At 49.2% G+C, this 22730-nt stretch overlaps 1 protein-coding gene across 2 annotated transcripts in view; it reads left to right on the top strand.

The window, feature by feature from the left end:
- ARID3B (AT-rich interaction domain 3B) overlaps positions 1-19425 on the top strand; it is a 48082-nt gene extending 28657 nt beyond the window's left edge. Inside the window, exons 4-8 of one of the 2 annotated variants that reach the window (XM_015597657.2) lie at positions 11192-11375; positions 12836-13116; positions 13225-13479; positions 14825-14923; positions 16925-19425. In XM_015597657.2, the coding sequence (XP_015453143.1) occupies positions 11192-11375; positions 12836-13116; positions 13225-13479; positions 14825-14923; positions 16925-17091 (986 nt within the window). In that variant the 3' untranslated portion in view covers positions 17092-19425. Of the gene's footprint in view, positions 1-11191; positions 11376-12835; positions 13117-13224; positions 13480-14821; positions 14924-16924 lie in introns of both variants that reach the window. The other variant, XM_025040403.1, reaches the window with a different exon arrangement.
- The last annotated feature ends 3305 nt before the right edge of the window (positions 19426-22730 follow it).

The following is a 22730-nucleotide window of genomic DNA, read 5'->3' as shown; positions in this document are numbered from 1 at the left end:
CTGTAGGGTGCATGGACATCTACTTTATAATGCACCTTCAAACTTCTCTCCTCTCCTCGCTCCCCCTCACCCACCCTCAACCATCTTCACTTTTTCACTTTGGACCGCGGTGTGACAGAGTCTTGAGCCCAGTGACTCAACTTCCTGGCTTTATAGATTGTCATAGCAATGGGTTCACCAGCCAGGTCAGCCCTCAGGAAGTATGGCCAGAATGCCAGCCTCCCTAGGAGAAGGTCCTCAGCATCCTGTATAGCTCCACCTTCATCACCCACAGGACAAAGCCATGGGAGAGAGCTGTTCCACCAGCCTCTTCCCCATGTGTAATCATGCAATCCCTTGGTTTCTGTGTCAGCTCCTTCGTTGAGACCTGGCAATGAAATACTTCTCTTATCGTAGGCTGAGCTATACTGGCAGCCCTAGCAGCTAAATATTCTGAGTAAACTTTTCTCTCCCTCCCTCTTTTCACCCCACCACCCTCATTCCTCTCCACCTCCTCCTCCCTCCTTTACCTTCCGAAGCCATATTGCCTTCTTAGTAGTATCTCTATTACTGCTGGTTTACTCATAAAAACAATTGAAAGTTTTGAGGCTCAGTGTCTCCCCATCTCCAAGCATATCAAAGCAGTCTAAGCAGCCCTAAATTAGTTTACGCCTTCACCTGTTATCTAGAGCTGCATGTGTCAGTGAAAAAGAATATAATCCTGAAAGATAATGTAATTGGCAGCAGTGAAACACCCTGGTTGCCCTGAGAGGGAGAAATCCACTTAATACTTTGGTCTCCCCTTCCAATTACCTTTTAATTATTTACAAGCTCCACAAGCCCAGCTGGTGCAAACCCAGGAGCTGATCTCGTCTCAGAGGGGCTGCCATAGCAATATAGATTTTAATCAGGAGTGTAGCTCCACTGCTTTATTTTCTACTTTATTTTCTTCCTTCCCAGAAGGATTTTTAAAGGAAAATGGAAGTTATATCAGCCTATTCAAGCATGAAGATCCGTAATGGTTTGTTTAGTACTATGTGTCCCCACTAGAGTAGGAGCTCCTTAAGAACAGCCACTTTATCATTTCTTTGCATCCCTAGTGCCAGCACAGGGCCAGACGGGGAGGTGCTCAGGGCTGTGTCTGCTGTATGAGCAGGGAGGCCCGCGTTCGACAGTAATTGGAGGTTAGTAATAGAGAGCAATGAGTGCCATGTCTCTTGCTACTCCACAGTATCTGAGGACTGCCAGACTGCCATCTAGTATATTTCTGGGTGAACCCAAAGCAAGAGTGACTCCCTTTGATTTTGTCAATTTATGGTCATTCGGGTCCTGAGTAAACCTTTCTCCTGTCTTCATCACTTATGTTAGGTATTTCGCTATTTGCTGGCATCACCAATAGAACGGAAACGGTTGAGTCAGTTTCACTACTTGTAAATTACTAATACAAGGTTTCTCAGCCTTAGCATTTTGACTTTGGGGACTGGATAATTCTTTGTTGTGGGGGCACCTCCCTCCACCAGTCATAATAACCAAAAATGTCTCCAGATATTGTAAATATCCCTAGGGACATTTGTCTCCCTATTGAGAACCACCGCTGTAGAAGGATTGGAAAGAGAGTGAAGATCTGAAATTTCCTCTACAGGGAAACTTTATGGAAACCATATTACCTCCACTCGGGTAGAAGTACCTAAGGCAGCGAGGCCTGTGTCAGAGGATATTGTGAGCACTCCTTCTGTGGCTGAGTGCCAAAGCGAGGGTGCGGGGCCCCCATCTTGGGCTGGAGTACAGGGTAGGCCTTGGAGAAGAGCTGCAGCTCTGGCATACCAGGGTCACAGGAGTGGAGGAAGCCACACAGGTAGAGGTAGAAACACAAAGGTGTACATGGCCCAGGCACAGCTGGAAGAACCTTTGTCTGTGTCCTGGATGAGTCAGTTGTCACCAGACTGTGAAGAGCCGTGTTTGGCCAAGAAGTTAGCACTCCTGTCTATGGACATAGCAGAGTTATTAGTTAAAACATGAGGAGTGTTATCAGAGCTGGGCCTTCAGGACACTTGTGGCAAGCAGTGTATAATTGGGCTGGAGAGGGGAGACAGGCCAGAGGGACTGTAGAGGCTGTTCTCTTAAATTCACAGTGATTTCCCTGGTAAACTCATGTCTAATAGTCTCAGTTGGAGCGGGCGGGTCAAGAGGGTTGGGAGCAGCTTGCACTTCTAATCATGTGAAGCTTGCTATCTTTGCTCTGCACCGAATGATGAGACCAAGGCCCCTAGACATTTGTGACTTATTTGTCACTCCCAGATTGGAGTGTCTGAGGCACTCAGGAGCCAGAACTTGTAAGGTGGGTCCAAGAAAGAGCATTCACATACCTTGGCAGCAGGTCATCCTCCAGAGCTAATATGAAGGAAGGGGTAGATTTCACAGGAGCCGCTAAAAACGGCCTGAGTTTCAAAGACCTGGCAATGCCTGCCCACCTGGGCTGTGAGTGGGACTGGGCAGCTTTGACACAGCAAGGTGCACTGCAGAGGAAGTCATCAGGGTTTCCAGGGAGGCAGCACACAGCAGGCCACCCCAAATGACTGCAGCTGCAGGTGATAAAACAGCTGTCCAGTGGGAGAGGGGGCCAGGCTGTAACTGCTGCTTTTTGTGTTGGCTCTTTTGCTTGTTAACATGTTTGAGTGAATTGACTGCAATAGATGGGCCTTTCAGCTCACAGCACCCTGGCTGGTTTCTAAGCCAGACCAGGGTGACTTGTGTCCTGGGGACCCCTCCCCCACCAGCACAGCAACACATCCTAGAAGGATCCTGAGAAGAAACCAAGGCAGTGCCCACTCAGGCTCACTGTCTCCCTCCTGCCCTAGGAAACAGCCGCCACAGTTCCGTCTGGAGGCATGTGGCAGAAGAAGGAGCTCTACACTGACAAGTGTAAAGCCAGAGCTAACATCTCATCCTTCTCCATAATCTTTAGCAAATTCTTCCCTTTCTGGGGGCCACAGTTTGTTTTAAAATGAGAGGATTCAGTTAGAATCAGTTTGGAAATTTCTTCCAAGTTCTGTGTTCTGTATTACGTGTCCATGATTGAGTCTGTTGAGCTACCAACAGATAAAAGCCACCTTTCATGATCAAAAAAAGAAAAGCTTTTTTTTTTTTTTTTTTTTTTAGCAATTTTCTATCAAAATGGTTTTATAAAAACTAGACCAAGGATCCCCAAGACCAAATGCATCTCCCCTTTCCTTGCCGAATAATGTGTTTCCTCTTTTGCTTACTGAAGCCAAATTGAATTAAACAAGTTACCTCGATACTGTGCCTCCTAATGTTTCTCTAGAATGGATAGATTTCAGAACTCTGGTGCTCTTTTTTGCTCACCTTTTGCCATGTGCGCATGCATGTATATATAAAATACACATGGTTCTTTGCCAAAAATAAAGCCAAACAGTTGTAGATAAAATTCTGTGCTCTTAATTTAACTCACTGTGCATGGTTTCGGAGATATCACTCTCTGGTTGGTAGATTTTTCTAGGAGGAAATCTGGCAGGGGGGCGGAAGGGGGGTGGTGCTAATTTGGAAGTCTGATAAGCCATGGCTTATACACTGTTCCATCCTTCCTTCATCAGTGAGGAAGAAAATCTTGTTCTCGTGTTCCCTAGGCTAGTGAAACAGAAGCATGGTCTCATCCAAGAGGAAGAAGATGATGGTTTTGTTGTTGCTTTTATTATTATTATCCCATGCACTTTATAGACCCTTTCAACCCATTATCTGACTTGCTGCTCCCCACAGCTCCAGCTCTGTGGGGTAGAGAGAACAAAGGTTATCAAATGAACCATGAATAATTAGCCCCCAAGTAAAATGACTTACCTGAGGCCACAGAGCAGATTTGGCACTTGGTTTCCTGATTCCCTGGTCTGTCAGTGCTTTCCTTCTCTTGCATGACCATTGTAAAACTTGGCTTCTAGCACCAGCAGCCCCATTACTTCTCTCTCATTGGGGCAGTAGACACGCCTTGTCTCTCCTTTAGCTTTTTAAGCCCCACAGAGAGTGCTGGCCTATCTCCACAGGCCACTATCCGGTAGGGTCTGATAGTATCTAGCTGATGAACGTGGGGTGGAACTCTTTAAGGTCTATTTCTCAGTGAAGGACAGATGTGACAGTTCATAGTGGCACAGAGATTGCCATCTGTCAAGGCAAGGATGGGGTGGGCACAGGAGAGAGAAGCCCTAACAACAGCACCTTGCACACACCCAGAGGGCCCATTAGCAAAGCTGTCCTCTCCAGCCCCTGCCCCAGCTGGGTACACCAAACTAAGGAACTATTTGGTCATGTGGAAAAATTTTGTCAAGACCTCACCCAGAGAGCTGCCCTCCCTCCCCCACAAGTTCTGTTCAAGGCTGCAAACTGACCTTGGTTTTCCCAAATGGATTGTTGGATCTGTTTTTGATGTGTACATACAAAGAATTTACTGTGGGAAAAGGGCTTGGTCTGCCTCAAAGTGCAATTTGAGTGTTTTTCCTTCTGTTGTGTGCTTATCTATCCATCTCAGGCAAGGAAATGTTCACGACATATATTGCTTTGCCTTTTGGTGGAGGTACTTTCTGTAAAGTCTTTGTATCTTGCTGTAAAGGTCTGTGCTGTGGACACTCTTCCTAATAGGCTAAAATATGTCTCTTTGTCAGATGAAATAGGCTTTAGGGCCTCATTTTCTAACTTTATCCCCAAATGAAAGTCTAAAATGCAAATCTCTGTCTCAGGATTAGCCCTTTGTCTGAGGCCTGATCTTTTTCTCTCCCCAGGTGATCTAACTACTGTTGATACACTGTTTTTCTTTTTTCCATATTTAATAGTCATTTACTACCCTGTAACTACCCAGTTATCCATGATAGTGGGAAGGGATCCTGGTTTTTGAAAGGCATGATTAATTTGAATAGCCCACTTTTATAATCAAATTCAGCTTCTTTCCCTTCAAATTTTTTGATACTTCTAGCACTTTGTAAAATTGGGTATATGGTTTTGCTTCCTTTTTTTCCAGGGTGAGCTCTAATAATCAGTAAATTGTCCAAGGGTTAGTGTAGTTAAAGTTTGAAGTGAGGGTTTGGCCCTCTTATACTGTGAGAAAAATCTTCTGGGTCTTGAGAGGCTAGTGGCATGGATTGGCAGTGGAAGCTCAGATAGCTGCATACTGCCTGGGCTAAAGGCCCTGGAGTTGTACAGACACCAGCCAGGTCTGTTGATCAGCAGCAGACAGAGCAGAGAAGACCTGACAGTCCACCTCCTCCTAACTCCTTGGCCACTTCTCTGAACACAGTTTTTAAGGAAGGAGACAGCATAGCCATAACCATAATTTTATTATCAGCCATCATAGAATATAGCATTGCACATTGAACTTCACTTAAAGCAATTAATCAGAGCTAGAATATCAAAAAGGGCAATGAGTTTAAAATTAGCCTCTCGGGTTGTGGTACCTCCAGAACTTCTGAGTATTGCTGGTGGGAATATAAATGGTCAGAACAACTTTGGAAATCTGGTAGTATTTACTAAAGTTAAACATAGGCCATCCCTAATACCTGGCAACTCTGCTAAGTGTGTGTCCAAAAGAAATGAGTGCTTTTGTTCACTGAAAAACACATGCAAGAATATTCATAGGAGCACCATTCATTATAGCCAGACACTGGAAAGAACTCAAATGTACATCAGCAATAGAATAGATAAATAAATGGTAGCATTGTCACATGGTGGAATACCACACAGCGGTAAAAAGGAATGAATTACTGTATGCAGCTGGGATGACGCTCACAGATCTACTGTTGAGCAAAAGAAGCCAGACACAAAAGAATATACACTATGTGATTTCATTTATTTAAAGTTCTAGAAAGTCATCTGTGGTGATATGTGGTTACCTCATGGGAGGGCTAGGGTTGGGGGTGGGTATTGATTGAGAATGAGAGAGTTTTCTGGGGCGCTAGAAATGTTCTGTATTTTTATCTGAGTAATGGTTATAGGAGTGTACACAGAAGTAAAAGTCCAGTGAGCTGTGTAATTAAAATTTATGCACTATACTGTGTATCAGACACTCAGTGGGAAATCGGAGGTGGAGGGCTTAAGGTACCTGTCCATTTCTAGGATATTTGCGCATCTTCTTGCCTTGTCTGGGGGAGTATTGACTTCACGCTGCACTGCACACTACTAAACACTGCTCCTCAGTTTCCCAGAGGCAGGTATTTTCTGCATAAACAAGTCAAGGGCTTGTCCCTGGGCAGCAAGATTAGAGCAGGGAAAGAATTAATATGCAGAAGAATGGACAGGAAGCCTGTCGGTCTGCCTGTGCAGATTCCCCGCTTAACATGGGTCTTGACTTTCTAGGCCGTCCAGGCTCTGGACAGGCTGTGGAAATGATTAATGATCTTTTTCAAAGCCAGGAAAAAGCAGCAAGGGTCCCTGGCAGGGCCACACCCTGGGTCCTGGGCCTTCACCCCTGACCAGTAGGCAGAAAGGCAGCCATGTGACTCTGGGGTTCCTGCTCCCTGATTGCTTCTGGTCTTCATTGGAAAGCGCCCATTCTATCTTGAAGAAGAAGTGGCCCTCCCTCTAGCACTCCTGGCATCCCCATCTTTGTCTCTAGTGCCATAGAAGATTGTCTCCTCCCTTTGCCCTCACCCCTACTCCCTGCTCTCAGTCTCAATGATAGGAAGGAAAACAAAGTGCCAGGGAACTGCTTTTATTTGGTTCCATCTGCTCCAGAAGTTCCTGGTCACAGCTTTGGCTTGCTGGTGCCAGTCCCCAGCACCATTCCCACCACCAAGGGTTAAAGCCCAGGAGCCCCGCAGCTTCACTGGATCCAGGCCCTCATAAAAGCTTTTTCCACATAGCCCCTGGGCTGCCTCAGGCTCCCTGGCTGAAATCTGATAAGGGGCCTCTTTGTTGGGACTGTCAGTCTCCTTTATTGAGGAGGGAACTGGAGACTAGTGGCATTTCTTGGGGTACCGATAAGGCCCTGCATTCCTGTCAGAGAGAGCATGATTAATTACCCTCAATCCTGGCTCCTGCTTTGATAGCAGTGACTGACAGTCCACAGGCTTCTCTGTTAGGTGCTGGGAGGCAAGATGAGATGGAGATTCAGCCTCCTGCAAGGCCAACACTAGTGCCCCACAAAGAGCTGTCTTCAGTAACTATTTGCTTCCTTTCTGGTTCTAGGCAGGTTGCTCTAGCATTTGTTGTGGGCAGAGGCCTGTCCCCTCTCAAGTGCAGAGCTTCCTTAGAGGAAGATGTAATCCAGCCCAGAGAGCAGCCCAGAGCCACACATACACACACACCCCCCCACCCCACCCACAAGGCTGGGGAAATAGCCATTGCTTATGGCCTTGAATGTCACATACAGCCCTAAGCCACCCAGTGCCTTGCATAGAAGATCCCAAACCCTCAAGGTCACTTGGGAACATTATACCATAATTCAGGCAAGCTCCTAAAACCGGGTCTCTCTCCCTTTGGTAATAGTCATGGCTATCAATTGTTGTTTTAAGTTTTTATTCATAGACCTATAGGACTTTAGAACTGAAAGTTGTCTAGTTCAAAGTCCTCATTACAGAGAGAGAGAAACTGAGGCATGAATATGTCACTCTCCCACCCCTCCATCCCCAAGTATGATGTATTCTTTTTTTTTATTCAGCAGGTGAACTCAGCTAAAAGACCTCTCCCCCGTCTCATCATAGTTGAATCTCCTTGGGACAAAGGAGATGGCTGCCAGGTCCATTAGGCACAGAGCAGACTGCACAGACAGACCAGCCTGAGGATCTTGCTTCTCTTAGTTGTCAGAAGTATAAAGCCAGGGCAGGATTTGTGTTTGGATAGTCTGGATAATGTGAGAAAACCACACCATCATCCAGAGATGATCATTACTCAGAATAGCCTCAGCTTTGTTTCTGACAGTTCCGAGGGGCCCACCTGCACTGGGAGCTACTTTTATTTGTTTTGCAGAGGGACAACCATGATGAAGAACGTGCCCGTTCCCCTTATCCACTGATCTCTGGAATGACGGAGGGACCCATGTGAGGGAATACAAGATCCCCATATGCCCAGAGTGGGGCTGGGCCACAGGGAAGGACTGCAGGGGCCACCACCAGGGTTCCAGTACACCCCTAGCCTGTGGTTTCTCTGTGGAGGAGCTGGAAAGAGGTCAATTTTTAGTTAGGTTTATATAGCCTTGACTTCAGACGTCACTTTGACCCTTCCTTGCCTTCTCAGGTTCTGTCTCTACTTCTCTTTCCTTTACCCCTGAGCAGTTCTCATCCTAATGTATGACCATAAAAGGGTGAATTTTTAATGAAATTTCTCCATCTATAGCATCGTTGTCTTTCAAAGAAGCCATCGCAAATAGCTAAACATTTGGTTCAGTGACCACTCAGAGTGAATTTATAATTCTTCTCTGGGGAGTTGGGCTTCAGAGCCACACTAGAAAATCTGTCATAGTTTATGGCTCCATCTCATCTTCAATCAAAATCAACATGTATGACCATTTCTAAAAGTAAAATACACCTTTTACATTTGAAGATTTACCACCATTGGAGAGATTCAAAATGAAAATAGTGTAAACTCTGAAGGCTTTTCACAAATGGAGGTCCAAAAATGCACGCCTGTTCTGTGTTCATCACAGATCCAGCCAGCTTCCCCTCTTTAATATCTGTTTTCCCTTCTTTTTGGTCCCCCTGAGTAAAGTTATGTTTTCTTTATCTTTTCAAAATCTCCAACTCTCCATCCATTCTTCTGCTGTTCATTCATTGCGGGGCTTGGATGCAGAGAGCTTGAGCACTCTGGGCCTCACTTTCCCAGTGTGTTTAACAAGGGTCGTGATCCTAATGAACCTGCTAGGGCCTGAGAGGAGAAGGTGACTTCCTCTTGGGATACCAGATGTAACAATTAGAAAATAGTTCTTTGCTGAACTTTAGGGTTTATAGGAGAAATGCTGAAAGAGAAGACATCCATTAGAACATTAGAATATTAGTTACAATGTTATTCCTAGAGGGAGTGAACATTGAAGGCCAGTGTAGAGAGTTTGGAGGCAGATCATTTTAGTCTTGATGAGGAGGGAGAGCACAAAGCAAAAGGTAGAGGAGAAATGAGCTTGGTTTTTGGGGGTTGTAGTGAGGAGACCCAGCTAATGCGAGAGTGAGTTGTTGGGATGCGCTGGAAATACTTTACACATGATCTTTTAAGGAGCATTGGAGAACTCGGTCATAAGATTGAACATGTGCAATGAGATGGTAGGCCGTAAGAGTCTTTGTAGGTTTTTGTAGTCTTTGTAGGAGGTGAGTAATATGGTGAAAGTAGTATTTTAATAAAATTGTCTGGCAGCCGTGTACAAGTTGAGTGCATTGATAAGAGGCTGCTGCAGGCCCCTAATGATGAGCCAGCGTGGGCCATGTCTAGGGTAGTGGCTGCAGGCCGGAAAGGGAGACACCTCAAAGGAATAATAAGTAAGCTTCCTAACAATCTGAAGGTTGGTGATAGTGGAGAGAAGAAGAGACAGTGCTGCCTCCAAGATTCCTGCCTAAAACCTCAAAGAATGATGTGTTGTTGGGAAAAGGAAGCGATGGGAAAAAGGAGCTAATTTAGGGGATAAAGGTGAGCTCAGTGGGAACACTCTGACTTGTAGTGAACAAGTCACATGTGAAGATGTCCTGGAAGCTTCTGGAAATGTGAGCTTAGGGTGCCTATGCGAAGGGACCTTGGGAGCGGTCTTCCCAGTCTCCAGGCGATGCCATGGAGGGCATGAATTCGCCAGCACTGTTAGTGTGCTTGGAAAGACAGGCCTCCAAAAGGAGATGGACCTTAGCTCTGTCCTGTCAGCAGACTGGTTCTGCCATACCAGGCTCTCATCTTATGACAGGGAGTAAGGTAGACTGTCCAGAACAGCACAGGGAGAAAAAGTTAACCAGTATACGAGCTGTATGTCTTCAGAGTATACCAACAGTCCTCTGATAGTTTACCTGTGAGTTTTTGAATATAACTCTATGACCCCTTTATCCTTGATCCTCCAAAGACCAGCTGGTCAAGACAAAGGCCTTGGAGACCCCCTGCTGTCTCTCAACATGGAAAAAGAGGCTGGGTCCTGCCATAGTAGTCCCACATGTTCATGCTCACACTGCTGCTGCTTCATAAATGTGGGCGCCTTCACTCCATTCTCTTGCTCGAATTATCCTATAAAAGAGTTGGTGAGGCTGCCATTCCAGGGCTGAGAAGAGAATACCATTCCTTGAGAGAGAAACAAGAAGAGCCAAAACAAACAGCCCTTCTCTAGTCAGGCAGGCCTAACGTCCACCGGCGGTCAGAGAGATTGGGGCAGTGGGAGGGGGCCAGGGCAGAGGAAGAGCAGCCTGTGTACAGTACAAGGAGTTTACCATCAAAAGGCAACAAGTCTCATACCCTGCCCTGGACGATGACCCTTCCCTTTGGAATTCTCCCCTCTGACCTCTAGATCATTAATCCCGAGGCTGCCAAATGACAGTCATCCATCACGCCTCCTGACGAGCATCCCAGCCGCCCATGAAAGGAGCCTGGCCCCGCCCTCCCTGCCTCCCCTGGTGCTCATTAGTGGGCCTTCCTGCTCGGTGCCAGGTTTCCTAATCAAGGCCCTGGCTCCTCTCACTTCCCTTCAGGGCCAGTGGGCGGAAGCTGCTCTGACCCTCCTCCCTCTTTCAAAGGCGGGGAGAGGGTGGAGTGATTAGTGGGGAGAGAATTGTTGAGTGGCATTTCATCCCCCTGGAGACCTGTTTCCAGCAGCTCCTTTGACGTGGTGGGGACACAGGAGAGAAAAATGAATTTTTTCATTCAGAGAGGAGGAAGCAGACAGTTAATCCAGGTGGGTGAGCCAGGCAAGAGCTCCCCTGTCAAGGAAGTCTGACGAGGCAGAGGAGTGAGTTGCCACATCATTAGGGAACAGTCTGGACTCAGTCCTGCTAACAAAACTTTGAAATCATCTAGTCCAGCCTCTTATTTATAGACGAGAAAACGTACCCAGAGAGGCTACATGTTTTACCCAGGGCCTCCGAGCCTGTGAGTTGGACCTGTCTTTCTGTTCATCCAGGCTTTAGGAGTTTCAGTCAAGTTATACTTCTAAGGAATTCGTGAACATATTTCCAACTCAGCAAAAGGTGGGCATACACAGATGTCTTTTTTTCTCTGCTTGAGGTTGACGCAACCCTTTGATTCTCTCTTTGGACAACAACAGGAACCCCCATCAACCGAATCCCCATCATGGCCAAGCAGATCCTTGACCTGTATATGCTGTATAAGCTGGTGACAGAGAAGGGAGGCCTGGTAGAAATCATCAACAAGAAGATCTGGAGAGAGATCACCAAAGGCCTGAACCTGCCCACATCCATCACCAGTGCCGCCTTCACCCTGAGGACCCAGTGAGTGGCCAGGGCTGTGGGGAAAGGAAGCTGAGACTAGAGAAAGGGAATGTTTCAACCTAGAGCAGTGGTCCCCAACTTTTTTGGCACCAGAGACCGGTGCTCCTATGAGGATCTGATGCCTGATAATCTGAAGTGGAACTGAGGTGATGATGCTAGCACTGGTTGGTGACTGCAAATACAGATGTTTTGCTCGCTGGCCCGCTGCTCACCTCCTGCTGTGCAGCCTTGTTCCTAACAGGCCACGGACCAGTACCAGTCCCTGGCCCAGGGGTTGGGGACCCCTGACCTAGAGGGAAGGAGGAAGGAAGTTCTGTTGTTCAGTGAGCAAGATGAGTGGGATTCCTGAGGCAGCCAGGAGCTTTCTGAGAGAAATCCTTCACTAGATCGAAGCAATAATGAGAGCCGGCATTTTCCGAGTATCCTGTAGGTAGGTTGCTATGTCACCATTCTGTTGCATTCAAACCTCACCATCAATTCTGTAAAGTAGATGTCATCCTCATTTTCTAGGTTACCAAAACTAGATATCAGAGGTTAGTTTGTTGATAGCCATACCAGCTAGTAAGTCAAGATTCACACCTGGGACTCTGCTTCTGAAATCCACCCTCTTTCCAGGACATCATCTCCCATACAGCACCTCCACCCGAGGCCAGGCCCTTCCTACCTGACACTCAGCTTGCCCAGCAGCACAGGACCCAGAAGAAGGCAGGCAGGCAAGGCCCCACCGGTTGGTGACTGATTTTTGTCACCATTTGAGTTAATTACAAGGATGATAGAAACAGTGAGACCAAGAGTAGCACTGGAGCATGAAGGCCAGAGGGGATTCTCTTTCAGAACACTCTGGAAGTTTCTCTGTGAAGAATGTGGAATGAGCAGCTGATGTATCAACTAGGTAGCATGTCATGTCCTTGTTGAAAAGTAGAAGGGTTTTATCTATTGAAACTGTTCCAGCAGAAGTGGGGAACAGAGCTATAACTAGTATAGCAGTTCTCTCAAGGTTCCGGGGTACAGAATTGCTTCCTGGGACATCTGACACAAAGAGGGACAGCACTTCTAGGTCCACACACAATGAGAAGAATTACCTCATCTAACCAGCCTGACTTGGGTTGCTTAGGAGATCAGGGAGCCAAACAGACATGTCACAACATGGCCTCGATTTCTCCAAGAGTATTAAAAAGGTGTCGAAACAACCGTGAAGCAATAGCAGAAATGGCTCTTATTTCCCTTAATGAGCAATGCCTCCACTTTGAGTAGTGTTCAGAATTGAGTAGCAGTTATAGGAGCCTGGGCCAGAGCTGCCAGCGGTCTCAGACTTTGCTCTTTTGTTAAGTGCACCAGGTTGTGCTCCTCTGTCCTAGAGGCCTGTCCACAAAGGCTGCTTCCACAGACCAAGCAACTTAAACGGGATGGCCTCTGGTGCCATTTTAGATTACTCTCCTTGCTTCCTTCCTTCCCTCCAGGTACATGAAGTACCTCTATGCCTATGAGTGTGAGAAGAAAGCCTTGAGCTCCCCAGCCGAGCTCCAGGCAGCCATCGATGGCAACCGGCGGGAGGGCCGGCGGCCCAGCTACAGCTCCTCCCTCTTTGGCTATTCACCAGCTGCTGCCGCCGCTGCTGCCACTGGGGCCCCTGCCCTTCTCTCCCCACCCAAGATCCGCTTCCCCATCCTTGGGCTGGGCTCCAGCAGTGGCACCAGTACCAGCAGCCCTCGGATATCCTCAGCAACCACTCTCAGGAAAGGTATGCAGGGTCCTGGAGGAGGAAGGAGGAAGGGAGCCAAGTTCCTATGTCCAGGACACAGGTGGGACGGTAGATTGTGGGTCGGTCCAGCTCTGGTGCCTTTGCCAGGTGATGGAGTCCCGGTGACAACAGTGCCTGTGCCAAATCGGCTGGCTGTGCCCGTGACCTTGGCAGGCCAGCAGGCCGGCACCCGGTCAGCCACACTGGAACAGCTGCGGGAACGACTGGAGTCTGGGGAGCCACCTGAGAAGAAGGCATCCAGGCTGTCAGAGGAGGAGCAACGCCTGGTACAGCAGGCCTTCCAGCGCAACTTTTTCAGCATGGCGCGGCAGCTGCCCATGAAGATTCGGGTCAACGGCAGGGGTGAGTGCTGGGCCCTGGGTGGCTTCATTCAAGGAAGGGCCTGTTCGGCTCATTCACATCTCCTAGGACTGGGGTAGGGCCCCTTCAGCTTCTGCTTTCCAGGTCCCCAGAAGAGTCTAGAGTCCAGAAAGCCACATGGAGCCTCTGCAGCCGCTGAGATCTCAGTTCACCAAGCTGAGGCCATTTTCTAGGGGACCAGAAATTACCTCAGGCAGTGCCCTGTTCTCTAGCAAAAAGAAGTAGTTGTTCAAGGAGGAGGAGCCAGAGACCTTCGGGAGGACAGCTGCTGTGTCTCTCCTCTACCAGCCTTTTGATCTGTCGAAATTAAAGGGCTCAGCCTTCACCCCCTACCTCACCGGATGTGGGGATGTAGGCAAGTGCAGGGCGGGTCTGGGAGGAAGACAGCACCTCCATTCCTGAGGCTTAGTGAGGGACTGAGTTGCCTCAGGCCAGGCTGCCACTGACCCTCAGAACAAGTGGGAAGGAGGAAATTCAAGTTTGGCAGCATAACTGATATCCTTTCCTGTCCCCTCTACATTTTTCAGGTGCCCCACCTCCTTGTCCCCTGAACCACACACTGCATGTTCCTTGTTTCTCTTCTCCCTCTTTCCCCTCCTCACACACATTTTCTTTGCCATTCTTCCCCTGGATGCTGTCTCAGAACAAACATGAAATAAGCATGTATGGGGAAGAAATCAGGTGCGGAGGGAGTTGTGCCCCTCCCTCACTTTCCCTGAGTGAGGAGCAGGAGGAGGCTGGAAGTAACAGCCCAGACAGCAGGGCTCTGCTCCATTATTCATTCAGGGCCTGGTGCTCCTGGTCCTGCACAAGCCAGAGGCTAACAGAAAGGCAAGTCATTTGGAAAATTCTTTGCCCTGCGTATGATGAATAGACAGAATCTGGGGGTGAGCTGGACGAGGTGCTGGGCAGGAAGACCCTCTTCTTGAGAACCTCCCAGCCTGGCGAAGGGGAGGAAAAGGCAAGGGGAGTCCTCAGAGGCTGAGACTGGGTCTTCCTAATCTTTGATTCTCAGCCTGATGGCTATTAGGTGCTCAGTTAGGTTTGCTGAATCGCGTTGAAAGCGCCAGTGCATGGCCATGAGCCTAGGTCAGACTCCTTGCTGGTGGTGACCCCTTTTCTCTGTGAGCAGAGAGACTTGCGGGGAGAAAGTAAGCTGTAGGATGCTGGTGAGCCTAGGTTCTTTTCCAGACCTTATATAGATGCTTTCTAACAGTGGGCCTTGGCCTGCTGTGGCCAGTCTGGGGACATGGGGGAGAGCCTTAGAAAGGATGACAAAAGTGCTAGAAGGCTTGACTGTGCCTGCTGTCTCCCTTGTCCCCAGCAGAAGACAGATCAGAGGCCTCAGCCACAGCGCTGAACCTGACCACAGGCAGCATCGGGAGCATTAACATGTCTGTGGACATCGATGGCACCACCTATGCAGGTGAGTCCCTTGGAACTTGAGGGAGGCCCACAGTGTGGCAGCCAGCCTCAGTGCAACTCCCTGGCCGGCCCTGCTTGTCACCCTCCTTTCTGCACACCTTCCCAGGGATGGCTTCCTTTTAGGAAGTCTCAAGGGTCTGCAGATACACCGGTTCTTCTGGACTGGTAGAGGCCGAGGGTTGCTAACAGGATGATAGATCCCCTTCCATCTTTGACAGACAGTAGAAACCCTTTGTCGAACCCTTTTGGACTAATGGTTGGCTTGATAATTGAAAAAGTCATTCAGTATGAAGAATCATAGTTCTCTATCCATGCCTTAAACATTGTATTATAAGTTAGATTGGTGTCCACCATTACAGTCTTCTCATGCATGGATCTCCTTTCTTTGTGCTTCAGCTGTTCTCTTCCTAAACGTGTCATTCCCTGTCTTTTAAATAGATCAAGGACAACGTAGGCAAAGTAATCTGAGTACACAGAATCAACCTATATTTTTATGATTTTTTTCCCTAATCATTCAGTTGTCTCTCCCTAAATCTAATTTTAAGTGCAGCTTGATAAGTAGGGGCTAAACAGCCCAGGCACACTAGCCAGTGGCCACGTGCCGGGAGCCCAGACATGGGCCACCTGTTTTACAGAGGGTGTGGGAGATGCGCCTTCCATCAAAACCGGGGTGTTTTCCCAGAGCGTGCTTCTGGCCCTTTAATGCTCTTGTGCTAAGGGCTAGGCCCCCTCAAGGAACCACCCTGCAGGCCTCATGTTTTGGATCTCTGCTGGGCCACCTGCTGCAGATCAGGGTCAGGGCAGGGATACAGGGTCAGTGCCTGGAAGCAGCCTGCAGAGAAGCAGCAATGCCAGGTTGCCTTACTAGTCACTGCTTAGTTGGTGCTTCAGAGGCTACATTCAGAGGTCTGTGCCTGACACAGGAGGCCCTCTAGAAGACCGGGTAGAGCCCAGATGCCCTTTGCCTTCTGGCAGTGCTGTGGTGGTCTAGTCGGTTTGGGGATTGGGAGTGGGTCCATGCAGAAAGCAGGGAAGGAAATTGGGGCCTGATCTCAACATCTCGTTGTCCGTTATCAGGAGAAAGGAGATAACACCTCCTTCTCTCTCAGAATGAGGAGCAGGCAGAAGAGAGTCGGCTCCCCGAGCCTCACCTGTCTCAGTCTACATCCCACCTGTGCCCCTTCTCAGAGGATATGCAGTCACACAGGCCAGGAACCTGAAAGTTGTTCCTGAGTGCCCCCTCATGCCCATCCTCGTCCCCCAGAGCTGAGTGGATACCGCTACTCTGTGTTCTTGTCATCCTCACCACTGCTGCCCTGGATCAGGCCTCTCCCCATTTGAGTAGCTTCCTTGCTGGCCTCCATCACCCATATTCCTCCCAGCCCCACAGAGAGCCTTCTGAAACACACATCTCATGATGTCTCTCCCTTTTTAAAACTTAAAGGGGCTTCACAACTCCTATGGAGTAGGACTCAGGCTTCCTTAGAGGCATGCAGACCCTCTGTCACCTTGCCCTCCCATCTCTCCGGCCTTATCTGCCTCCGCGCCTTCCCTTAAGCACTCTGTGGTCAGACCACATGACTCTGTTGGCCTCCAGCTCGTTTGCCATCTCTCTCTGCTCACAGATTTCCTCTGCCTGGCACATTGTCCCTAATTCTTCTTTTGACCGCTTTTTCTAACAGTCCAGGCATGGTCTCCCCTAGGACTTTCCAGACCAGTTTTCCCCTGCCCTCCAAAACCTTTTTGTTCCCACAACACCCTGGATGCGCTTCCCCTCAGAGTATATTTGACATTTCAGCAAAATTACTCTGCCTACCTGTCTGCCGCCTCGCCAGCCTATAAGCACCTGGAAGCAGGACAGTGTCTGGGACATCTGTCAGCATCCAGCACAGTGTCTAGAGTGGGGCCTTGCACAGTTAGGCAGCAGTAAATCAGTGGAAATGAGCGGAACCCGCCCCTTGTCTCCTTATGTGCTTATACTTGCTTTTCTGCCTCACCCCAGGTGTGCTGTTTGCCCAGAAACCTGTGGTCCACCTCATCGCAGGATCTGCTCCCCAGAGCATCGGCAGCAGCGCCAGCAGCAGCAGCAGCAGCTCTCACTGTTCACCAAGTCCTACCTCATCCCGGGGCACCCCCAGTGCAGAGCCCTCTACCAGTTGGTCCCTTTGAGGGGCAGGACCCAGCTTCCCATGCCCCACTCTCCTATTGAGAGAGAAGAAAGTTAATGCACAGAATTTACCTCATCTCGCGGAGCCCACGTCAAACACCATTTGGCCAGATGTTGAGAGTTTGGACATGTCTGCCTGTCCAGGCTCCATTCAGGTCCTGCTGTATTCTGGGGACAGGGAGAGGCTGGAGGGGCAGGACAGGGCAGTGTTGTCCAATCAGGGTTTGTCCTGGAGAACTGGGCAGGGTCTGTTTGCGGCCAGCTTCCTCCAGGGTTCCCAGGCCACCTCCCATCCTGGGCACTGTCTATCGACAATCTGTAAGCCGACTCAGGGCTGGAGGCCCTCCATATCCCTTCCCCTTTAATTTATTTTCCTTCCTCTGCCTTCCACCATGACCCTAGGGTCACTGGTCTCTTCCCCACTTCAGTCTCCCTAGCTAACTCTTATGTGGGGCTGCTAGGAGCCAAGAGCATGCCTCGTGGCCCTTCTCTGGTGAGCATGAGATGGCACCCTCCCAGCCCACCTTGCCTACTATGTTTGGTTTCTGGGGTGTGGGTCCCTCAAATTCAAGTCATGCAGTCTTCAGGGCCCCTTATGCCCCTTGTGGTGGTCCCAAGAAAGGGCACATGAGGGCAGTTCACAGGTCCTAGGGCCTACTGGGCATCTGCTGAGGGAGAGGCAGAGCCTCAGGGAGCTGCCCAGGCAGGCCCTGGCACCATTTCACACTGCCCTTTTCTGATCCTCCCAGACCTCATGCTGCCCATTTGCCCTTGTTGGCCAGCTCTCCCAAAACAGCCCACTTGTCCCTTGGGCCCCCCTTCTTCTCATGGGGTCATCTCAGCCCCAACATCCCCAAGCCTGCCGATGTCAGGTTCATTGAAATACCTCAGATTTATAATTGTTGATGTTTGATTCTTCAGGAAGTATTTGCAGCTCTGAAATTTTTTATATGTGTTTTACTGACTTTTGTTTTTTTTATTTTAAAATTTTTATTGCTATTGTAGCACCAAAGAAATGAAAGCAGATCACCCCAAAGCCAAGCAAATGATTTGGTATCTTAGCCCCTCTGGTCCTTCCCTGAGAGCCCAGCAAGGAGGCGAGGAGGCAGGCAGGAGAGAGAACTCAGGGATCACAGTGGCGGGGAGTGGTGGAACGGAAAGGCCCAGTCTCTCACAGGTTGGGTTCTGAAACCATACCAGTTCTGAAGATGGTTTTTGACTCATTTCCTACCAGAGCAGGGCTAGTCCTACCCCCTACTCCCGACTCACCAGTCGGGGCAGGACATCTTGTCTCCCCTTCACTCAACACTCCCACCTTAAGATGGGCAGGATGTGGGCCTTACAAGGTCATGCTGCCCCAGAGGATGAGGAGATGCTAGAAAAGAGCACCATCTCTCCTCTTGGACTTGGGTGGAGCAGGCTGCTCCTGTGTTGTAAAACAAGGCTCACCTGTCAGTCGAGTAGGCCCTGCAGTGTTCGATAGAACACTACCCACTGTGACATTGTCGGGCTGTGGTGGGAGACCACAGCAGCACGAGCTCATGCCTGGCTAACATTCAGTCCTGTCTAGGAAAGAGAAATCAAGAGCTTGAGCACAAAACAGATACCTCAGCCCGGTAAGCTGAAGCTTTGTTGTACTGTGTCTTTTCTGTCCCCTCCCCTAGCCCTCCACCCACACTCACACAGCCTCATCCTCCGGGGCTGACCCTTTTCTGGCCTCAGAAGCCTTCCCACCTTACCTACCAGGCAAGCGCAGGGTGTGGGCAGAGAAGGGCATCTGGGATCTGGTGCCAGGGAGGAGCCCAGTTGGCTGGCACTGGGCCTACTTGAAGGTGTCACATTTTGCCAGTGTGTTTTTCTCAGGGGTTTGGTCACGAAGGATGGACTTTTCCCACCCAGAGGACACAGGGACAGTATTCTGTGTCTTTCTGGTCATTGTATCCTCCCCCTTTCTCTAGGCAGCTTGCCCAACTTCCCCCTCTTAGCAAACCCTCCTTGCCCTCAGGACAATAGCAGGGTCTCAGCCTGAAACCTTGAGATTGGGGGTGCCAGCAGATGCCTCTAGGAATAGGGCCGTGGGCCAAGAGGAGCTTTCTCTGAAAGTGCAGTCCTGAAGGCCGCGTGCAGGCAGTCGGCCAGGGCAACTCTGCCCCCTTACCCTCCCCATCTATATGTATTCTAACCAGGAAAAACATGATAGCACATGGGTAGCCTAGGCAGTGGAGAAATACCTCAGATGTCCTCTTGCAGCAAGTGTCTGTATATGTCGTGGTTATTTTCTATCTTACATGTTCTTGAATGTTTATATTTCAATAAACCTCTACCTCTTCACACAAGCAGGTGAGTGTTTTCAGTGACTCTTCCAGTGGATAGTATTAGGGAAGAGGTGAGAGCCTTTGAGGTGAGAACAGACTGAGTGAACCACTCCTGTGATCCTCTGATTTTTCCTGAACCTTCTCCCCTTCACTGCTCACCCATCCTAACTGCAAAGCACTCACTCTCATCCTGTGTTTTATATCAGCAGGGTACCTCTGGTGTTGTCTAATCACCAAAATTAACTCCAAAGGTGTCATATCAGTGTCCTGGCAGGCACAGGGCCAGGGGATGGCTTCCATTTAGCAAACCCTTTTCGAGCTGCTGAATAAGTATGGTCCCCAGGCACACGGAGCTCACAATCTTGTGTAGGAGGCGTACACGATTATATATAGAATCAATATTTAGAATACAGTATGACTGGAACAGTAGACTGGAAGGGCTGAGAGAGGCTGGAGCAGCTCACTAGGGAATCTCTGGAAGGCTTCCCAGAGGTGGCATTTAAGCTGGAAGAATGAGATTGACAATTGGAGATTATGAGGAAGAGTGTTCTCAGCAGAGGAACTGATACATGTATATGGAAACTTGGTGGCATCAAAAGACCTGGCATTTGAGAACCGGCCAGTGCCTAGGGTTGGTGGAGTAGAGCAGTTGGGGCCAGAATGGATCCCAAGCCTAAGGGATTTGGGCTCCATCCTCTGAGCATCTGGGCACTGCTGTTTTAAAAATATGCTTTTCTAGAAGGGTGATCTGGAGCTAGGAAACATTCTAGGTGTGGACACCGTGGAACACTGCCCCTGGAACTTGGGCCTAAAATGAGCGTGCTCGCTCTTTCTGCTGTGACGCACATCCTATGGACCCAACCTGGTTTTGGCAAAACCAAAAGAAATAGAGGAAGCACTGGGTGGGTTTGTAACTGTCCTCTTCCATCCCACACCATCCATCTCACCTGTCTGCAACCCTGCGGTATCAAAGCGGGAACCCCTTTCTCTGCCGTTTTGAAGTGCTAGAAAATGAGGGTGACATTGGGACAGGCTCGAGACTGATGTTTTAAAATCTTTTGCAAGAAATGACTAATCCTTTACCAATAGTTGGCATCACATCTCACAACTTCCTGTCACATACCAGCGGTCTGTCCTGTGGAGATTCAGCGGGCCTAGTCTAGAAGGGTGCTGAAAGAGGAGAAGCAGTGTCCAGAAACATCTGATATGGAAACAGGACAGAGTGACCGGAGGCAACGCTGAGAGATAAGTGGCATCCAACGCTGATGGAGATGGAGAATCTAGAAGAATGGGGCACCAGGCCACTGCAATTTGATCCCATTTCCATTCCCAGAAGAAAATACAGGAGAATATCTCAGTCTGAGAATTCATCAAACTAGACCCTCCAAAAAGTTCATCAAAAGATAACCATAAAATAAACGGGGGTGGGGTGGAGACAACTTGCAACACACAACTAAAAAGGAGTATTAGCCAGAAAGATTTTTTTTTTTTTTTTTTAATGATTATTGTTAAAAAACAAAAGGGTTGAGGAGATGGGGCAAAGTCATGGACAGGTGTTTTGCAGAAGAGGAAAAAGATACAAATGCCTGGACCTCATTAATGATCGAGGAACTATACAGAAAACCATTCCACCATTGGAGTGACACAAATTTTAATCTTCAATACCACGTCTTGGCGAGAATGGAGAGTAAAGAGTACTCTCACAGACTGCTGAGAGAGTGTAAATTAGTCAAACCAGTCTGGAAAACACTTTGGCATTACCTAGTCATCTGGAACATGCACCTCCCCTAGAGCCCAGCAATTCTGCTAATTCTTAAGTGTGCTCCAGGAAACAGGACAGCGCTGATGGTAATAACTTTGCTGCGAAACTACCAATTACTGAACACTGGTGTGTGACGGGTGCTGTTTTATTTCTTAGCATGAATTAACTTATTTGGTCCTATACGCATTTATGAGATAGGACAATTATTATCCCTATTTTACAGACAAGGAAATAGGCACAGAGAGGCTGAGTAACTAGCCTGAGCTCCCATAGCTGGGGAGAAGAGCAGCAGGGCTTCTAATTCAGTGGTTACAGAGCCCAGAGTCTGCCCCAAGCACTCTCTGCATAGTATCTCATTGAACACCAGACCACCACCCAAAGCCCTATGAGGCAGTGACTTTGTTCATTTTACAGATGAAGAAGCTGAAGAGCAGAAACGTGCTCAGAGGTCACATCCACTGAACTGCAAGGCTGGGAAGGGAAGAGACTTTAATGCAGCTGCTATAACCTCTCCCCGCTGTGCCTCCCTTCCCGGGAGGTGGGGGCGGGGGCGCGGGGCACGGGCGACCCAGTGTGGTGAGTAGAGGAAGCCGAGGAGGCAGGGGTATTCGGTTGTCCCATCCTGCTCTATTTGCCGGTGCAAATTCACAGTCACCTGCCAGGCTAGAGCAGCAGCAAACTTTGCTCAAAGCGGTTTTCTTGGCTGCGCGCTGCAACATCCCACCTGATTGGCCAGGGTTGGCCACGTGCCCCAGCACAGCCAAGGGGACGAGGGAGGAACAGGACCGCTGATTGTGCCTCTGCTGGCCAGAGGGCGGTGCATATAGGTCTAGGTGAGACCGGAGTGCCTGTCACCACCCAGAAGGAATGGGGAGCTGGTGGCTTGGGGCTTCTGACAAGTTTCGGAGTCACCATCAGGAGAGGACAAAGAACCAACTAGGATAGCAGGACTAGTAAGAGCGGGGGCCCTGCTGTACTTGGAGACAGAGAGGTGCAAACCCCGAGGTTACTGAGACACGGGGCAGACCAGAAGGCCAAGGGGTGCTGGGGAGGCCCCTATGTGCCAGGGAACAGATGGGAGCCGGGTCTGAGAGCAAGCCGGGAGTGGGGAGGCCTGGCCTTAAGGAAGGGCCTTCCTGGGAGGGCTGTGTCTGGTTTGGAGTCCACTGGGGATGTTTCCCTGGCAGGGGACACAACCACCCAGGCCCATGTCAGCAGAAATAAAAAGGGACTTATTCTAGGACCCCAGGGTGTGGGGGGGAGCCCAAAGGGCAGCGGGACCTAGGGCTGGCCTCTAGAAGGGTCTGGAACCTTTGGAAGCGTTGCCCGTGGAAGTTATTCCTCTCCCTCTGAAAACGAGCTCACCCTGCCACCAAGGCCATAGAGCAAGCTGAGATGACCATCCCAAAGATCAGGTTTATGTCTTCTCCATGCAGAAGACCCCCTTGGCTGAACCAAAATCTCCCCGATTCCAATTTCTGAGAATTATTGGCTCCATCTGCTTTCACTAGAATCCAGCTTTTCCCACAGTGAAAAACAGAGCAGTTGACAGTTCCCAAGATTT

The sequence above is a fragment of the Pteropus alecto genome, unplaced genomic scaffold (genome assembly GCF_000325575.1).
Source record: "Pteropus alecto unplaced genomic scaffold, ASM32557v1 scaffold38, whole genome shotgun sequence".
Taxonomy (NCBI): domain Eukaryota; kingdom Metazoa; phylum Chordata; class Mammalia; order Chiroptera; family Pteropodidae; genus Pteropus; species Pteropus alecto.
The sequence above is the reverse complement of the archived record's forward strand: the minus strand, read 5'-3'. Positions and strand labels throughout refer to the sequence as shown.